Raw genomic sequence first — 21,593 nt, forward strand, 5'->3', positions numbered from 1 at the left:
AAAATTTGATGAGGTGGGTTGGAAGACAGTTTTCTCTGGATGCCATTCTATGCTTTTCGAAATTTTTGAACTATATAAATGCATTACCTAAAAATTTCGATGCATTATATATAATAAAAATACATTAATGAATTAGTGTTAAATAAATTCCCTCCATGTTTTTGTCAATGTGGTTGTTTAAAAAAATATTAAAATTTCCCTTTGCATAAATTTTAAAGGCTTTTTCACCTCTGCAAAATGCCCAGGTGGTGACCAAAGTGTCTTGATGATTTCTCACCTGAGCTTTCTCAAAATGGAGGATTCATATTATTCTTCTGTATAATGAACAAAAATTCCAACTATTAGATGAACCCATCATCCTTAATAATTCTAACAAAATAAAGAGGGAGAATTTAACTGGGCTCAAAGTTTAACAATTTTGCATATTAAATGAAGAGCTTAGACAAGAGAACATTTTTAAGAACATTACCTTCTTCCATTGTAATTAGAAATACCTTGATAGGCCTGGACACTTAAAAGAAAAATTGACTAAGATTTTTGTCACATATTTAGCATATGGAAAATAATCTAATTAGTAAAATCCTTAACTATGTACTTTGATACACATGTAATTATTTCACTGTTTGAATTATACTGTTTCAGTGGAAGTTATACCTTAAAATGACACTCTCTTCAATTACCCAATTTTTTCTTACACAGAACTATCGTACCATGGAAAGTGTTTAGACAGTGCCTTCATGAAGTCCATCAAATCAGCTCCGGCCTGGAAGCAATGGCTCTAAAATCAACAATTGATTTAACTTGTAATGATTACATTTCAGTTTTTGAATTTGATATCTTTACCAGGCTGTTTCAGGTAAGCCTTCTACTTGCTAAGTAGACCTCCTTCCTTCCTCCCCATCCTCACTAATGTGTCTGTGTAGTATTTGGATAAACTTGTATGTATACATGTGCTGTGTGGGAGGGGTGGGGGGGTGAAGACACAATGCATGTTAAATAGTCTCCATCTGGTAATCTGCAATTTAAAAGCAAGCCATTGGCATAAATTTTTTTTTTTGGTCTTGGCTTTAAATTTTAGAATGAGTCATATGACTCAGGTTTGGAGTTTGTATGCAGGTATAATCTGATGAAAGCTGGATGTTACTCTGCTCTTTTAGTTATTCTCGATGCAATTACTATAAACATGAAGTTTGAAATTTGTTTTTTGAATTTGGCTCTGTCAACTAAGTTGTATACCTCTGGAATTCGGTCCCAGTAGTCACAAAATGAAAGTGTTCCACTATGTGAGACTTTCTGCCCCCTGGCCTATCAGACAGTGAGGTAAATTGATCATGAACCAGGCTATACTCTGACACTTCTTTTTGGTTAGCAGAATAAAAATTTATTCTGTCTAAAACATGCTTTAGACAAATGTTAGAGTGTAATACTGGTTTTCATTTATCCAGTGTTAGAATAATTTTGCTTCTCTGATTTATGACTGCTTAACACTGGCCTGAAAGGATAGTGTGACTGATTTATTTAAGAAAAACATTGCATGGGATCAATTTTTAATTTTTGAAAGAACCCATTAACAGTAAGCAAATTTACTCTTTTCAACAATACTTACAGAATTCACTTTATTACAATTTTAATATCCTAATACTACCTATATAGAATCAGAAATTATATAAAAGACTACAGGAAGTATGTATGTTCTTGCTTATTTTCAGTTTACAATATTTTCATGATTATTTCTTTATTTCTTTGGTATATTTAAGTTGTCTGTTTTCTTCATTTTTTTTTAGATTTATTTATTTATGCATACAGAATTGGGGGTACAGGCCAGAGGTGCAGGGGTCGTGAGAGGATTCACCAGAGACAAAGAGGGGAGCAGAACAGGCAGGTCACTGAAGTACACTGGTGAAGGGAGCAGCTAGCAGGTCAGGAGAGGTCTGCAGTGCCATGAGGATCACCTCCAGGTTGGGGATCGAACTCATGCTAAAGTGGCTTTAGCTTCTCAGTCCTGTGCTTTAATATGCTACATCACCAGGGAGGGCCTTCTTCTGTGTTTTTTTTTTTTTTTTTAAAGATTTATTTATTTATTCATACAGAACTGGGGTACAGGCCAGAGGCTCAGGGGCGGTGAGAGGCTTCACCAGAGACAGAGTGGGGAGCAGAACAGGCAGATCGATGAAGTACACTGCTGAGGGAAGCAGCGGGCGGGTCAGGAGAGGTCTGGCTCGCCATGTGGTCTCCTCCGGGGCAGACGGCAGGCGGGAATCGAACTCATGCGGAAGTGGCTTCAGATTCTCAGTGCTGTGCTTTAACCCGCTGCGCCACCAGGGAGGGCCTCTTCTGTGTTTTTAAGATACATTTCAGAAGAAAATTAGCTTATGCTGATCATTTTATAATGGGACCTCTTCTTTCTTTAAAGATATCGACAATTTTACAAATAATTCATAAATTTATCCTGATACATAGTCTAAATAGTAGGAATTTTGCTTCTTCCCATCATAAAGGTAGAAAACAATGATCATTTTCATACATTAAGCTTAATTGTTCATTCTAGGAACCATGTAATTTTGTGAAGAGCAGCATAGTTTTTCAGAATGGATGTTAATACTAGAACATCTCAAGTTTTGATATGTTAAAGATATTAGGGCAAATTATAATTGGTTAAGTACTTACCCAATTTGTTTACCATGTTTTCATGTACATTGTTTCATTTCTAAAAATAAAAGTACAGTACAAATCTTAACACTCTGAGTTAAGATGTTTATGGTCACTGGGATGTGGAAGGAAAGAATCTTTTAAAGAAGAGCTCAATTGAAAAATTTTAGATAACATATTTATATTCTTACATTTGAGCCAAAAGAATGGTCTCTTTTGAAACACAATTATAGTAGTAGCAAAAGAATTAACATTATCCCCTTGTACTGGTGAGATTCTTCATTTCATTTGTTTCTAATATTCATGCTTGGAATAATCTCATATTTTGTCATAAAATATGGTAAATTTAGTTTGTTACAAAGAAAAGTGGATATATGAGCTTTCACTCATCTTTTATATTTATCCAGCTTTAAACATTGAGTAATGGTTTTGTTATAATCATATACTCCGTATGAAAAATGTGACTTTGTAAACACTGTAAGTGCATGAACATGTATTTGCTTGCAATCGTGATATTGGTAGTTAATGGTAGTAAGTTCTTCTGGCTCTAATTATTGGTCACGTAGCAAAGTGAGATCTGAAAATGGGTGAGGTCCACTCCAAGTCTAGTTCTGACAAAGAAGTAGCATGAAACTATGAGGAAGGCATTCAGGGGCTAGGAGATGAAGTTGTGTATTGTTGAATGGATCCTTATTTCTTATTTTTTCTTCTTTCCTGTGCCTTTAACCTTCTCTTTTTCCCAAGTAGTTCAGAGGTGCTATAATAGGAAGGTGTTAAAGTCTTGAAATGGAAAGAGAGATTTTGCTTTCCCATACCCTCTCTCCAAGACTGCTGTTCCCCTTCTTGTCTTGTTTTCTTCACTGCTGCAGAAGATTGTGTTGTTGAGAAATGGGGCAATCAGTTTGAGGGGTGGCAGATTAATGTTGAGTTGTTCTGTGGAATATAATCTATGTAATATCAGTGGAATAGGGAGCAAAAAAAGGACTGTCATCCTTTAAAGCGTATCTGGGCAAGCAAACCAGGACCTCTCTTGCAACATAAATTTCTAAGTCAGTAGATGACCATTCTTGAAAGAGGTAGAATTTTGGGAGAAGAGATGGATTTGTTTCTATAATTCACTTCATTAATTTCTATAATCATTTAAAAATTCCCAAATAATCTTATGTTGGCTTGGTGAGCAATTTCCTTAAGTCCAAAAAAAAGCTGCAAAAAATAATTCGTGTTCTTCATAGTGCATTGTTTTGTGCCTTTAATCCATTAGTTGGCAAATGCGTATAAACAATGACACATAACTACCACATGTTTCTGACTATTGGTTGCATTCACAAGAAAAATAGTACTCACACTGCTTTTTCTATTACATAAATATTTTTGCAGTTAGGAGCTGGCCTTCTGGATAGTGTACTAAGAAATAGTTGCTACATTCTGCAGCAGTTGGCTCAAAACACCAGTTTCTTCCCCCCACCCCAATGTATTTTGGTCTGTGCATTGGCTCTCAGTAAAGTTCAGCATTTTGTTAAACAAGTCTTCCATTAATTTATGTGGGCTTTAATGGAAGTGACCCAAATACTTGATATTATTTCCATCTTTGTCCTTTGTGGATGGAGAAACAGAAGACCCAAAATAAAACCTATACCTATTATAACACTTTTTCTCTCAATTTGCTAAAACATATGCTGATGATCTTCCACATACTATTTATGCAGCTTTTAGTCAGGGCTTAAGAAGAAAATTAAAAACATGTTTTGTTTTTTTCCAAGTGCAGAAACCTCTCAGAACAGTGTTTACTAGAGCGCCTTTCTGCCTAATTAGATATTTTAGTCTTATGAGGAAATCCCCTAAAGATTTTTCTTGTTATGGCTGAAAAGGTTAAAAAACTCTATTTCTAAATCATTCTTTGCTTTATTTTCAAATCTCAAGGGATATAATCCTTGAAGAATTCCACCTTGTAAATTTGAAACTCATAAATAATTAGGAAAAAGTCTCAAAACAAACAAAAGCATAAGTCCTGTCCCAGTCCACATATCAGAGAACTATTTCAACAGTTTGCACTGGGCTGCACAGAATTCCTGTATGTAAAAGATTTGAATTAACAATCTGGCACATCAGATAGAGTGATTTGCCAGTTCCTTGGAATAAATGTAACCTCAGCTTTAAAAATATGGCTGGATGATTCATTCACATGCTCCAGCAAAGTTGTCTGTCACCAGTTGTCTTTTTACTCTTGCCGTGGTAACTGGGAGAATCACTAATTAAATTAAAGGAGAATGCACTTATGTGCGTGTGCATGTGTTTTTGTGAAGTATATTTTTACACGACTCACTTTTACAATCATGCTAGAGTAAACCAATTGTGAATACAGTTATATGTAACTTTGGAAAGATAGGGAGTCTAGGAGCCATGCAGTAGCTGTTAGTCCACCTCTTAGTAAGTTTCTGGGTCTGTTACTAAGTTTAGGGCTTTATTTTAGGGAATTAATACTGCCATGTGCTGGTATTCCTTTGGCACAGGCAAGCAAGCTCCTTGTTCCTGTGTAGCAGATGGTTAATGGATAATCTTTGCCAAAGTGAGCCATTCCGTGATGTCACTAGGTACTCTATAAAGTGGGATGTGTAGCATTATAGTAGGGAACAAAACAGACACAAGAGGTAGGGAATGCGATGAGAGGTTTTAAATGTGATGAGTGGTTTAAATAGCTGTATGAGAGGCCTCACTGAGAAAGTGACTTTGAAGAGTGGAATTATGGCTATTTGGAGAATTCAGTCTGAGGAATCAGCAGATATGAAGACTCCTAGGTGAGAGAGCCCTTACGTTGAATCTAGTAGCTAAGACGCCAGCATGCCTGAAGAAGAGAGTGAAAGTGGGAGAGTCACAGCTGAGGACAGAAAGTTCTTGGGACCATCCCAGTAGAGACCATGTGGGCTAAACAAGGACTTTGGCTTTTACTTACACTTACGGGGTTTTGAGCAGAAAGTGATGTGTTTTATATTTCAAAATGATCACAAGTGCTGTATTGGGAATAGAATTTGTAAAGGAGAGATTACATATTTTTTCTTCTTGCTCTCAGTATTCTTCTTCCTAAATTATTAACTTTTCTAATCCTGTACTCCAAAGGAGAATAAGCTCATTGTATGTTAGATATAGTACTGTTAGATAATAAAGGATCAACTCAACTGCATAAATTATTACCTTTAAAAAATAAAGAATTCTCAATAAAATATAAAATAATGTGTTGGTATGTAATTGATATTCTAGATAATATCTTTCAATTTATTTACACTTTTAGCCTTGGGGCTCTATTTTACGGAATTGGAATTTCTTAGCTGTAACACACCCAGGTTACATGGCCTTTCTCACATATGATGAAGTTAAAGCACGACTACAGAAATACAGCACCAAACCTGGAAGGTAAGATGTTTTAGTGGTAATTTTATGTGCTATATCTAAATGTGAAAAGTCGTCTTAGACCTTAAACCACACTAATAATACTCAAAGGAGCAGGGATAGGAAAACAGGAGAATAGACCAGAATGGTACTTCATAATTGAATCCTTTAAATTGATACATTGTTCTTGTTCTGACACAGTATTCGGAAAGTGAAAGAGGATAGGGTACTATGTAATTTGATGAATTTAGAAATTCGTTAATTCTTTGAGTTCTGATCTTCAAATTGGAGTAGGATGTTTGCCCATTGATTATTTTGTGACACTTATGCTTGTGCATAAATTCATGTGTATTTGAATATTGTGTTATTGTCAAAATAGAGTATTTTAAAGACATTTGATTTGGTTTTATGATGAACACATGTACTGTGTAACATATACAAGTCCATTGTTTCAATTCAAATTCACACCTTTGAGACCTTTTTCCATGCTCTCCATGTTTTAGTTTTTGAATGAATTCATATTTTCTAGATGATGCAACTGAGATTCACAGAAGTTGGCTATTTGGTCAGCCCCTCTAGCATTAGTCAAGAAACCATACCTTATTAGTGACAATCTGGGGCTAGAAACTCTGACTAGTTCAGTGCAGTTTCCTCCCTCCCCATGTAGTAATGCACTGGGCAGACAGAGGCATTTGCGGTGTGCTGGGCACAGCAGTAATGGCATTGGAGACCTGACATGCACACACAAACGGTTCACTGGGAAAGGCCATTCTGTTGTCCACAAGTATACTCATTTCCATACAGGTACCATTTCATCTTTCATACAGGTACAGGAATTATTTTTAAAGGTTGTTTGTATCAAATTAAAAAAATGATTCGCAGGACAAAATAGTTATTTGCCCTTTAATGAGGTCGTTTTTTCAAGTACAAGTCAGTCTTCTTGGTCATGAAGAAAATGTCCATCTTTGTAATTTTTAACTGTTTAGTTGGCATATAAAATGAGATAAATATGTACAGAAAACAATCTGGCTTCTGTTGACATAACTTTAGGTTATGGATGGTAGATTCTTACTGTAATCATGAGATATGGTGAGATAAATTGCATGTTGACATTTGTTTTATTCGAATGAATCATTTGTTTTATTCAAAAGATTGTATAATTTTCCATAATTTTTATTTAGATTGGATTTTTATATAAAGCATCTTCTTTCTCTTAGGGTATTATTTGGAAGATTTCATATGGTTGGAATCAATCAAATTTAACATAGAAGTTACTTGGGAAATTATTTTATCCAATTTTATAAATCTGATAAGGATACTCTGTCCCTTATTTGCTTTGTTTTATTATTTTTAACCACATTATTTACCATTAAATAACTTTTAAATTACAAAGTAGCATATTGAATTCTACAATAGAGACTGGCAGCATTACTGTCTGAAGGAAACAAATTAAATTTTTACTTTCCAAAAGTGATTTACTTTTGAAATATTTTTGGAGAAGTCCTACCTTTTTCATACAGAGCCCCTCCTGATGGTGTTGACAATAAATTACTTGGCAGATTGCAACTTAAAAATTTTCTCAAATTCTAGAGGTATTTAAATGAAATCATTAGTGCTTCCCTTACAAATCAATTAAGTGAATAAGGGCAATGATGTCAAAGTAGAAGCTAGAAATTTCTACCAGTAATTCCAAATCTTTTATTTTAAAAAATCTAACAAAATTTGTTTCAAAGTTAACCTATATTTTGAATGTGATTAAGCTTTTCATTCTGTACTTCACAGCTACATTTTCCGGTTGAGCTGCACTAGACTGGGGCAGTGGGCCATCGGCTACGTGACAGGGGATGGCAATATCCTGCAGACCATACCACATAATAAGCCCTTATTCCAAGCCCTGATTGATGGGAGCAGGGAAGGATTGTAAGTATGAGGAATGCAAATGGGGTGCTAGTCATTCTTAATTTGAGATATGTTAAAGATAAAATTTTTCTTTTTAAGAAATGTGCTCTTTTTAACTTATAAGTGGAGATTATGAGTGGCAATTCTACAAATTCTGTAATTTTGATATGGTTTATTTGTGTCATAATGCCTTCTGTTTCTCAAAAGTCAGAAAAAAAAGTATCATCAATATCCTAAAATCTCTGAACTCTTACATATCTTAGCTGCTCAGCTATTTGAATTTGAATTAGTGATAGATCAAATTAAAATAGAACACATTAAAAATTTAACCTGGTTTTTGTGTTAGGTTATAATGAATGTTATATTAACTAGAATTTTTCTTTTCCCCTAAGATAAATAAAAATACAGGGTATTATTGTAACCCAGCTGTCATCAAGGTCAGCTGTCCTTATATTTGACTTTAATATTGTATGATATGGGTGATTACTTTGATAAACAGTCAAGTTTTGATATCCCTTCTGTGCCTTTTAACAAGACTAATCAGCAGCATCCTGCTTTACTAAGGATCATGATCATTAAACACGGCCCTTTAAACTCTCCTCTGCAATCTAGCTGTCATTTATTTGGTTTTCTTTCACTTGCGGATACAACCTAGCATTTCTCCATGTTTTGGAAGTGTGTTGAACAAAATTTTATATAATTTTTTTAATGGGACATATTCAGGCATAAAAGGAAAGTTGTCAATTTTGCTTCGTGTACCTCACTTAATGTTTGTTGAACTTTATCTCAGTCCCACGATGCTCAAATTTGAATTGGGTTCAGATGTAGTCAACTCTCCAGACAAACAAAGCCAGATGTAGTCAGCGCCTGCTCCTAACTTAAAAAAGCATCACACTGATATGTCCCTTAACATATTAGACTTGTCTGTTTCTCTAAATTAAGTTGTTGGGAAAAAATTAACTTTTATCAACATATTTGTAGGCAAACTGAATTTTTTTTTCTTCACAGAAGAGTTTTAGTGTTTTTTTGCCCTCTAAAATAGTCATTATTATAGTATGCTTAGCTGTTATTTAATAGCTATCTAGAACAGAAACAGAAACAAAATGATTTGTAATTGCTTACTGAGATCGAGTAGTTGGTAACATTACACTTTCTATATTTAATCCAAAAAAGTATTTACCAACATTGTACAGTCATGATTTTAATTTCGTATTGGATAAGAGTTGGTTTAGCATTGCAAGATGGCATTAACTGTAATTTTTATTATTTTAAATCTAATGATAGAACCTGATATTTATAGATCATGCTGTGTTTTGTAGCTTGATTTGAAGTAAATAAAACAGATTTGTGACATCTTCTAATTAAACTGTGGTGTGTGTGTGTGTGTGTGTGTGTGTGTGTGTGTGTGTGTGTGTGTTAATGTTATAGTGTAAGGACAGAGGATAGAAAACTGAAGAGATGGGAATACCATGAACTGTTTGAGTAACTTTTGTGGGAAAATTGTGGGATTTAATTCCATGTTTTCCTACTTGTATAAAATCATAGTTAACTGTTCTTTAGATGAAAGAAGTAATATGGAAGACCAGTAATTTTTTAAATTTACATTTAAAACATGTAGTGAGAGTATTGAAAATGATTGCTTGGTGTTTGAGTCCATATACAATACATATTTCTTCTATGAAAATGATTTCTAGATATTAAATATCATAAATAACTTATTTATAGATACAGTGGTAGAGTTGTTCTTGATGTTATATCAAAATGTATGTGTGCATATAGAAGAATTTTAATAATCAAATTCAGTTAATCTCTGTCCTTTGGTAATAAAGTTTCTGTTTATCATCCAGCTATCTTTATCCTGATGGGAGGAGTTATAATCCTGATCTGACAGGATTATGTGAACCTACACCCCATGATCACATAAAAGTTACACAGGTAAAAAAAAAACTTCTGCAAACATTTATAGTTAATAAGTAACTAGAATGCCTTTGAAATTATTAAGATTCTCTACCTGAACTGTAGCTAAATTCATACATAGTTATTTAATGCAAAAGATAATTAGAAATTCTGTGTGGGAAGAAATTACTTCACATTTGAGATAAAAATTTCTGCTTTTAATGTTCTTGCTTTTGACATAATATTGTTATTTGTATGTGGAGATAGATAAATCCATAGGTAAGCAGATAAATATGAGGAAGAGAGTTACAGGCTTAGGAATCTCCAAAAATGGTTAGAATAATTTTTTACATTAGCTTTTAGGGTAAAATGAATAATTGAAGCTTATTAAAGATAATAACTGTATTTTTATAAATCCATTCTTGGTAACCTTCATAGATTGAGTTGAGTATAATTTGGTAAAGCCTTTTTTGAGAGTAGTATTAATTATCAAAATAAGAACCTATTTTGACTTTAAATTTATAAATCCCTAATGAATATATAGAGATTTGTCCACTAGGATATTTACGTTTTCATTTTTCATAAAAGTAAAAAAAAAAAAAAACTTCATCATGTGTACTTCATCACTAATAAACCTTAGTGGATTCTCATACCATACTGTAAATTGATTGAAGCTTCATTATGTGAAACTTGACAGTTGTGATGTTTCATTTTGTACTGTTTCATTATGTGAGTTCAAGAATCAGTATCATGTATGAAGATAATGAATATACATTTAAAAATAAAAGAACATTAACCAATATTTAGCTGAGGACATGAAGAGGTTCGAGGGTGTCAGGGACAGGATGACAATAGGATCTTGAATATTATATTTTACGTATTATCTTGTTTTAAATAACACAGTATAACTTGTGCTTTTGTGTGCTAACTAATAAAAATAACAAAAGCAGTAGTTTTGTGGGAAGGACACCCGGTAATTTTTTTACTTCATTTCTCATTTTGAATATTTTAATAAAATACTTAGTTCCAGTGGTATTGATATTGTGTGAAGCACACTTACTGGCTTGCATAGTTTGTAGCAGATTTTCAATTTAATGCAAGGTTGCCATTTTCTAAATGATGTGGTGGTTATATGTTTTTTTAATATATGTAAAAGTGTACTCAGAAGAGACAGTCCTTTACAAAAGCCTCTGTTGAAGTGTTCAGGAGTTACATCATTCCCTAAATATTTCATTAGTATTTGAATATCGTACCCCTTAGGTTGCCTTGAGTTCTGCACTGGTAGCTTTAGCTTATAATCTTTATATAACAACAAATTGGTCCTTTGCCATCACCAATGTAAATACTTATCTATTATTTTAGGTATATTAGTGATTTATGACTTATTTTGGGTTACTTGAGATTTGTTTTTTGGCCAGCTTGGCCCACTCCCTCTTGTCCTTTTCTAAATGTTACTAGAAAACTACTTATAGAGTAATAATATGCACCATGATAGACACAATCTACATAGATGTACTAAGGTGTTTATATGCATCTATGTATAGTATGCATTTTTCACATCAATATTATAAGAATCTTTTATCATGTGTGGGACCAAATACTAGTTATCCTACCCATGGCCAGGTACATAACAGGCATTTAAATAAATCAATCTTTGTTATTATTTAAATAAAAAATCTTTGTTTGCATGATACCTTTTCATTGTATCCCTATTGAACCACACATTTTTTTTGTATTTCTTTTACACTGACCAGTATATCTGTACCTTCTCTGACATAGACCTTTCTAGTTTTTGACCATTGAAGGTTTTATTATGCCAAAATATTCTAACTGAATCAGTCAAGAGAAGAAATGTTTCATAAATTTTTTAGTTGCTGAAGTGATTAGTTTTCTTGACAGCACTAGATTAGAATAAGGGTATGCAGTTTAGATTTGAAGATTCATTACAGAATTTGAGGGAAACAATTTAATTTTAAAAATTCATTATGTCTTATGCCTTGGAGATTATTTAAAATAATAAATGTGGACCATAGTGTCTGGTAGCAGAAAGAGAAGATGCTGCTATTCTTCTACTATGAAATATCTGATAATCTCAGAAATAAAGTTTAATGATCAGCCAGAACCATATACATATTTTGCAATTTGAATGTAAAATTACATATATCTATGGTACAGTTAATATATGCCATCCTTTTAAACTGGATGGTTTGTCTTTATATTAGTTTATTTTTACATCATTTTGTACATTTTTTTTTCATCTCAATTGTAATCCCTGTGGGCTTCCCATCACCAAGTCATCCATGTGCCATCACCATAGTCCAATGCATTTCCATCCCCACGCTGTTTCTGATTCCATTCCCTACTCCACGCCCATAAAATGTCTCTGGTATATATATAGCTGTTCATTATTATTATTATTTTCTCGCCTGGTCCATTATACTCCTGCTATGAATGATGGATGGTTTGTGTTTTGATTCCCTGTGACTATTAAGCAAATCCCTTGCTAAGAGAACAGTATGCACATTAAATTATTTGCAGCCTGATAAAATCTCAAATCTCCTTAAAAATGACAGTGTAGACTAAATTGTGATGATCAGTTTATCACCTGTCTTAAATGATTAGCATTATCCTCACAGAATCAAGTGTGATGTGTTTACTGTAAGCCGTTGTATTTAAGAAAATTCTACACTAGTGTTCATGCTAGAAATACATTAACTTTTTCTTCCCTCCTACATCCCAGGAACAGTATGAACTGTATTGTGAGATGGGCTCCACATTTCAGCTCTGCAAAATTTGTGCTGAGAACGACAAAGATGTCAAGATTGAGCCTTGTGGGCATTTGATGTGCACCTCTTGCCTTACAGCTTGGCAGGTACTACCCCAGTTGAATTAGCAGCAAAGGTGTCTTCCTCAGAGGCCACATTGATATTGTATACTTTCAGTTCTCTTCATCTTAATGACTCAAAGTAATATACAAAGCACACATTTCTTAAATGATTTGTCAATTTACGTGTTTGAATTTCTTTTCTAGAATTAGATTTTTTGGCTGTGTTTTGTTTTGGTTCTTTTCCATGTGTAACGATTTTATGGTGTTAATCATAAGTGGTTTTGTAACACCAATTATTGCAGGATGTCACTTATCCATATTGCCCACTACCCACTTACGCACTTTACTTTAGATCTGATTCTCTTTACAGTAGGTCAGATTCTGAAGCAAAGTAAACCCTACCACCTAAGTCTTATATTGAGATTTTCAACCCACTCTTTTCTCAGGAGGAGGAATGGGTCTTCAGTTGCTCTGTAAAGCTAACTAGGAGATTCTGACAGGAAGAATCTCCTCAACACTTAGTTACCACAGAAACAGGCATTACATTTTATAATTTACAGAAGCAGAATCTAAGACAAACTGCTTTCCCTCTGTAGGCAGGCATTCAATAAATAAATATTGATTTGCTGTTTTAGCATAAAACCTAAAAAGTAACTAGTTTTCCCAAGGCTTGCTTTTTTTTTTTTTTTTAATATAAAGGTTGGGGAATTTAAAACGAACCTTTGGACAGATTTCCAGTTTCAAATATTTGGTAGATTTATGAAGTATTCTCATCAATCCATTTTTTACTGCTTTTCATTACAATCAGTACAAAAGTCAGTGTTGGTAGGGTTTAGAAAGCAGATAATTAAAATTTTAAGATAATTAAATTTGCAGTTGTGCTGTTCTCACCCTGTCCTGGGCTCTCCCACTCCTAATCTCTCTAAACAGAGAACTGCCTGAGGAGGAAGGCAAGAGAGGCTCACGAAAAGGAAAAGCAGACTCAGGCATGGAAGCCTATTGAATAATTACTTGGTAATAAAATATAATGCTTTCAAAAATACATATGACTTTCACATTTTTACAAATTTATAAAAAGCATTATTTTTACTTTAGGAAGATTTAAGAAGTAGGTGAAGAAAAAGAACTCAGAAATGAATTATTACTGGTTTATATTTCTAAAGCCATTTGTATTTTAAATATATATTTATGCATATAAGATTTGGGGTGTAGGCCACAGGTGCAGGGGTTGAGAGGATTCACAGAGATAGTAGGGAGCAGAAGAGGCAGATGTACTGAAATACACTGCTGAGGGGAGCAGCAGGCAGGTCAGGAGAGGTCTGCTGTGCCATGTGGGCCACTTCTCTGGCCAGGGATCGAGTTCATGCTGCAGTGGCTGTGGATAGCTTGATTGTGCTGTGTCTTTAAACCCTGTGTCACCAGGAAGGCCCCTCTAATGCCATTTCTATAGACTCCCAGACACTTTTGCTATCTCAGGAAAATGTGTTCACCTTCCCTACATTTCTTTCCTTCAATATGCATTTGGTTTGTATTTTACTTTTGATTTACCTTCATGTATTTGCCCTAATTACCTTTCATCGTCTCATGATGTTGGGGAATTTTGTATATTACCAGGAGACTAGAGGAAGAAGGATGATGATGATGGCATTAGCAAAGTCGTCTATTCACACCTGATTGCTTTCTAGGTTGTCTTAAGAAAAGCTTCGTTCTTTGACTCTGTGCCAGGCGGACTGGCACAGGACTACTTTAGGATGATTTGCTTTGCTGATAAGCTTTTTCAGAATTTTAAAGTGTCAAAGAGGCCTGTTTTGCTTGTCACTCATTTGGACTATTTCTTCAGTGTGGTGGTAAGATTCTCACCAGTATAAAGTAGCTAAACACTTTACATTTCTCATGAAAGAAAACCAGAATTCCAGGCTGGTACAAGCCCATGGTACTCTGCGTCCCTGTAGGGGCTGTGCATCTGTCTTTTCTCTTGAGACCAAGAGCTCAAAGCCTATAGCTGTAGGTATTGCAGGACTTGGTATCTTTAACTTGCTGTTCTGCATATTTAGAAGTTAAATGGGTTAAGAGTCAGAAGTTGCCAATGTTGGGTAGAAACCTTTGAATCTAAAGATTATTTACAATATCATACAAACTACCTCATTGCTCAGGGTATGCAAAAGAAATGGTTGAATAACAAAAACTAAATTAATATCTGTTCTTATTGAAAGAGATTGACCTTTTTAAATTTGGGCCAATAATATCTCCACAACTTTTGTATATATTATTGTGTGTGCATTTTCTGGATGATGCTGTTCCTCTTGCTGGTAGTTAATCAGTTCCTTTATTTACTTCATGATTTCGTACGTAGGTTTAATGGACTTATATCCAGTCATAAATATAAATGTTAACATTTGCTAATTTCCTTTATAATCTTTATTCTGAAGTACTTCTGTTTACATTTAGACATTGGGGAAGGTACCATAAACTGCACTGACAAGCTTTTGAGTAAAATTTTTATGAGACGCTATGGAGAAAATATTAATAAAATAGTTACAAAAAGGTAGTAAATGAAAAGCTCAAAAAGTACCCACAAGCTGGAAATAATCAAATAAAATCCTACTCATGTCATTAATGAGTATTATTTTTCTAATTAATCAGAGTTTTTGGATATAGCTTAATGAAAACTATGCAAAGTTATTATTACATTTTTTTATTTCTCCCCACACAAAGGCTCATGATTAATGTTCTTTTGATATATGTTGTATATGTTCTTACAACACCCTACCCCCTCTTTGTATTCAAATTGTAAACATTTACACATTTACCTATTTCTCCTTCAATGTGGATTGTTTTATCTGTTTTACAGATCCTCCACCAAGCATCCTATCTGTATATTGATAGACATTTAATAATTATAAATTTTATGCAAAATAATATAAAGGAAAAAGAAAAGAACTGAGATTACCTTAAATCAAGACTGAAATTATATGTGAAAGCCCTTATAAGTGCGTTAGTTGTGTTCAGTTCTCTCACATACCTGTGATCCTTTCAAAGATCACTTATGTTCAAAATCTGATAACGAATCTTAAAATTTGAACCCTCAGGTACATTTTCTGTTCAATAGCTGCTGGATGATTCCCTTAACCTTTTCACATTTTGATATTTTCCCATGTTTTCTAACCTCATCTTTGCACTTTTGCTGTTTGCACTATTATTGGCACTAACTTAGAGGCAGTTAGACCCAGTTCAATATAAGGCTTTTTTACATCAAGAACCATACAGGATGACCACTGGTTCAAATTTTCTCTACACTAGAAAAAAACTGTTTTTAGAATATGATTTGAGAATTCCAAGTTATACCCCGTAATGTCTGTATCTCAGTAGAATTTTTGTGGTTAAAGAAATTTCAAGATTCGATCATGACTTTTGGAAAACCTGAATATTTCCAAATTACAGACAGACTTCTTACTATGGTATTTCCTGCCAACTAACAGATCTGTTTAATCAGCTTTGATGTTATTGTGTAAACAGCAATGTTTGACAATCATTTAGCCATGTTACTGAAAACACTTTTGTGATGTAATACAAGTCATGTAAAATAAATCCATTTAAAACTCTGTTGACAAATATTAGAAACCTAAGTTTTACATTATAGCTTCAATGAGCTTACCCTAACTGATAATGCAGATGAGAGCAAAAAGAATCATTGAAAATTTTCCTGACTGCATTATATTTTCAAATACTATGTCTAAATGTATAAATGTAATGAAGAATGCTATGTGAATATTAACTCTACAGCTGGAGATGTGATACATGTCTCCCTTCAGGTATTTGTTATTCAGAAGAGTACAGAGCTAATGTCCCAATTTTTCTCATTTTGAATTCATTATCTTTGTTTTATATGATTGTTTTCTTCTATTTAGAGAAGCTAAGTTTTCAGACTTAATATTGCACAGGGAAATTTATTTTGTTTCCCCTTATTGCCCTGGTAGAGGCAGACATGGAATTTATCATCTTTCATTTCCAAGATCTCAAATTTATTCATTTATTTATTTAGGAATCAGTCCTTGAACTTCTTCTATTTCCCGAGTTCTGTACTAATCTGGGCTTAAAATGCTCAGAAACAATCAAAAGGTCAAAATTATATCTGAAGTTTTATGGAGGGACGTGAGATTACCAATTACTTGAAATGAACATTGTGTTATCCTTTAGATTTAATTATGGGTGCCAGACATTTTTTGTTAACTTTCAAGTACTTTTGGTTGGCATATTGATATTAAAGGCTGCGTGTCTGCCAAGAAGCTGATTAATCAGTCAAGAGTCCAATAGGAAATATTAAACTCTGATCATAAAACATAATGTGTTCAGCCAATGTGCATTTTTAGCAAGTCTTTTTTCAGTGACTTTTCCTTCCATTTGATGGCCTTCTTTGGTTTAATTAAAATTCATCAGAGACTTGAATTTTACGTAATTAACAGAAACCTGAAAAAATGCAAGGGAGCAATGTCAGCTAGTTGTTAGTGGCTGCAAGTGGTTACTCTGTAATTGCTGTCATAATGGCCCATTAGTCAAGGCTCCACGAGGTGTCAAATATTTTTTTTCTCTTTCTGAGACATCTTTGTTATTTAATAAATTGAATAAGCAAGGCAGAGTTTACAGCGAATGCTAAACAAGTTGAATAGTACCTCTCCTGAGACATTCTTTGAAGCAGTATCACTCTGGGTGTGGTATTTCTGTTCTACCCTTGGCAATAAAACTTGGAGCATTTTCTCCCTCTTCCATGCTATCCTGCAGATATTAACGAACATTTCCTTCACTCTGAATTCCTTCTCTTCTTTTTGTAGTTAGCATATTATACAGCTGTGTTTCTGCAGGGTTATCGCTAAGGTGTGAGAAATGTTTTACTTCTGTTATTTGGGGCTTTTTTTTCTTTTCAGAAATCCAGAAAATGGCTTGAGTTTATTAATGGCACAAACACTAAACTGTGTTCCTCAATTCTTTCTTCCAAAATAAAATGGATACACATATGTCATTAGATATGCAGTTTAGTTTTGAATTATGCAGAGAACTTTAAATAAATTAAAAGTAATGTTTTCCTGTATTTACTCCCTCTACATATTTTTTCAAAATAATTTAAAAGAAATGTCAGTGTTCAAAATAGTATTTCACACTAAATAAACAGATGTTTTTCATGATAGTGATTAAATATTTATGTGACCTGTATGGGGAGGGGGATGTATGGTTGTCTGAGAGATGAGAAGCAACATCATATGATGACATCAGGCACTCTAAGTTCACTTTTACTGGACCTTCCCTCCAGAGCAGCCAACCTTCATGTGTCTAGCCTTTAGAAAATTTTGTAAGCGTACAACTACAAAGAAAATACTTGTTTTAAAGGATATTATAAAATACTATTCCTTCTCTGACAGTTTTTAACCTTTTCATATAAACTTGAAGCTCCTCTTTCACATCGTATGTAGGGACTGCTGGCATTTTCCCACAATGCTTCATGATGTCAGAGCTGAGGTGATGACTGTAGGAATGAGAGGCAGGACAGGTGTGCGAAAATGCTGCCAGGTAGAGCACATGCAGCAGTCTGTGTAGTGACTGAAATAGTGGCAGCTCTCTCTGCTGTGATAACCCAAAAGATGGCAGATTTTGGCTCAGGAAACACTTCTTACTGGCTTTAACCAGCAGCATTTAATAGGTATCTTAAAAGTTGACTCCACTGAATAAAACCGCTCCAGAGAGCAAGCTCACAAGCTTCATATGCTAAAAATTTAAGTTGGACTCCAGCAACAAATGATTTTTATAGAAGTTCTTAATATGTGAAAAATAGGTAGACTGTAAAAATTAGGGAAAGTTTAGAATCTTCATATGAAAAAATGAAAATTTTCAGTCAAGAGCAAATAGAATATTCACTTACAGTAGTTTCTTTAATGTTGAAAATTACAATTTGAACAAAATAGTTTTTGCCCATTTTCAGATGATCCAGTAATAGGTATTTTCAAGCTTTATTTTGATTGAGGGTAGGATTCTGACTTGAAGAATTACATCCTGATAATAGTGTAGTGAGCATGGAGAGATGAAAAGACTGGGTTCCTGAAAGAGAGCTCCTGCATCTGATTTCTTATACAGTACTGCTTGGCCATGTGGTCGCCATCAAGTTATGTAAACTCACAATTTTCCTATTGAAAAATGGACATAATAATTATACCTACATCATAAAGGTTAAATGAGTTAATGTAGAGATAATGCATATTACACTCTCTAGAATTCTAATTGTTCCTAATATAGTAACTGATAGAATCATCTTTGTGATTATTAATGTATATACACTAATTGTGTAGTTTTATGGTCATTTATTTTATTAGAATGTGGAATTATTTTTTCAGATGTTAAGATCTGTTTCCTTATTTATTTTTTGTCTTTGAGACTGTTTTATGGTAATAATACTAACTAGAATCTATATATAACACCTTGGAAAATTCGCAGTAATTTACCTCACTTTATTTTTAAAATGTACCTTAAAATGTGCATTCTTATTCCCTACAAGGGAAGTGGTTCACTTCTTCAGTGTCACATCACTGTAAACGGGAGTAGGAGTCCAATCCAAGTGTCCTGACTCAAACTGTGTGTCATCCTTTTCTGATCACTGCTTATATTTTCCTGTACTTCCCAGGTTAAAACTAGGAAAGTCTAGGTTCCTCAACGTTGTCTTTGCTTGCCCATACAAAAGAGCACCAAACCAAAGTCTCTTCCATTCTGGATTATTTAGTATTACTATTAACTAACTATCACCATACATTTCATTCATTCTTTTAGCAAAAAGATAGCTTCTGTGGTAAATATTGTGCTCTGAAATTACTTATCAGAACCCAAACTACTTTCAGTTTGTATGATTTATTTTTCTATCCAGTTATTTATAGTTGTTCATTGTTAAAAATAAATATTGAAAATTTATGTGAAGGGTATAGCAAGGTGATTTAAATTAGAACTTACTGAGATGGAAAACACACACATATACTATAAAATGCACTTGAAAATGAGACTCTTGAAATCCTATGTATTCTCTTAAGCATTCCATGTATATTGTATATATAGGAAGATATGAGTGATTGGCCTTCCAAGTATGCCCTTGAATAATCAATCATCTTGAGAGCAAATGAATTGTACTATAACATTTGCCTTTAAATAATTAAAATATATGTTTGAGATACTGTCCACCTGAATATTTAAACAGGAGGACTATGGATGGTGACCTATCTAATGTTAATGGTGATGACATTGACATCATACTGATAACATTTATTTGGATTTTTACATGGGATTTTTGGGAGATTGGGCAATCTGTTTTTGAGAAAAATTCTATTTTTCTCAGCTTAACATATTTATGATCACTAACTTAAAGCATTAATAATTTAACATATTTGACTATGAGCATACTAAATAGTTAAGTGTTCAAATGAGTGTAATCCTCATTTGTTTTGAAATGTCTCTCATTTGAGGAAGTGAAATCTGAGTCATTTAGAATGGATGGAGTCCCAAATACTTCCTCCTAGCAGTCAAAGAATGTGAATATGTTGGGGACTAGGAAGTTATTTGTCTTTCTCTTTCATTAGCATGTACTCCTTGATCTTCTATTAACTGAGTGTTGACAAACATTATTTTAATTATGGAGCCACAGTCCTGATGAGTGTGTGTTGTTGTAGACCTTCTTCAGATGTAGTCAGTCAGCCATCTGACAGACGGTAGAACAGAGCATCAAAGTGGCATTTGAGAATTTATGGTTAAGTTTAATTTGCTTATGATATAGTCATCTTATAAAAATTGATGGATGAAAATCATAGTAAATACTATAAAGGAGAAACATTCAGAGTGATCTGTTTATGAATCAAATTGGGTGTGCATTGCAGCTTATTTTTTTAATCAATGAGTAACTGTTCCTGAGATGAGAGTAAGAGTGTTAATTCCACTGCTAACCAGCTAATCACTGTACGGCCTCATGATGCCTAGCTTCCCATCATTTCAAATGGATGGAACAAACCAGAATTATGTATTCAAGTTTTTCTTTAAAATGTTACCTTTTCTCATTATGCTAACTATCCCATTTCTGCTTTAAAATGATTTTTGGATGTTTTTGCAGTAACATTGGTTTACAACTCTGTATTTGAGTCAAAGATATAAGATCTCACCTTTTCAGATAAGTATTTTTTAAATAACATACTACTAAAGTCAAGGTATAATGCAAAACAAACAACAAAACATGCATGGCACATGTCACCTGTCTGTGAAAGGCATCATTATCAGCAAGGCATGAAAACATTTTTGTCCTGTTTTCCTAGCAGTGTGAATTGTTACTGCAGTTAGTTTTGAGAAATAAAATTGAGACTTTGAACAAAACTTTCAGTAAGTCAGTAAATGAATTTATGATCCAAAGCATTTGCATTAATATTTCTATAATATTTCCTTTGAAGACAGTATGAATGTGGGACCTCCCTGGTGTCAACCACTGAGCACAGGTTCGATCCCCAGCCAGGGATGTGATGAAGTGGGCCTCTCCTGACACACCTGCTGCTCCCCTCAGCAGTGTATTCCAGTGTATCTGCCTGTTCGGTACCCCACTCTGTCTCTGATGAGTCCTCTCACCCCACTCACCTCTGGCCTGTACCCAAGTTCTTGTATGCATAAATGAGTAATTCTAAAGAAGGAAAACAATATGAATGCTAAAACATTCTCATGTGGTATTAACATGGAAGAGAGTGGTGTCCAGATGGACAGGGTTTTAAGACAGTTGATGGTTCCTGAGTATAAATTTGTTATTTTTTCCTGTTGGTTTATTTGTCAAGTTATTTTAAAAAACTAGGAGTCTAAAATGGAAACATTTAGACATAACTATATGTATATATACACCTACACACATTGCATGTATAACACACACACTCTCTTATTT

At 33.8% G+C, this 21,593-nt stretch overlaps 1 protein-coding gene across 2 annotated transcripts in view; it reads left to right on the forward strand.

Annotated features, from left to right (window-relative positions):
• CBLB (Cbl proto-oncogene B, E3 ubiquitin protein ligase) overlaps positions 1-21,593 on the forward strand; it is a 178,436-nt gene that overhangs the window by 105,013 nt on the left and 51,830 nt on the right. For both annotated transcript variants that reach the window (XM_004675235.2, XM_012733931.1), the window contains exons 5-9: positions 700-856; positions 5,936-6,057; positions 7,816-7,953; positions 9,780-9,867; positions 12,569-12,700. In XM_004675235.2, the coding sequence (XP_004675292.1) occupies positions 700-856; positions 5,936-6,057; positions 7,816-7,953; positions 9,780-9,867; positions 12,569-12,700 (637 nt within the window). The remainder of the gene's footprint in view (positions 1-699; positions 857-5,935; positions 6,058-7,815; positions 7,954-9,779; positions 9,868-12,568; positions 12,701-21,593) is intronic.

This window comes from Condylura cristata, unplaced genomic scaffold, assembly GCF_000260355.1.
Source record: "Condylura cristata isolate star-nosed mole 26May11 unplaced genomic scaffold, ConCri1.0 scaffold00003, whole genome shotgun sequence".
NCBI classification, from domain to species: domain Eukaryota; kingdom Metazoa; phylum Chordata; class Mammalia; order Eulipotyphla; family Talpidae; genus Condylura; species Condylura cristata.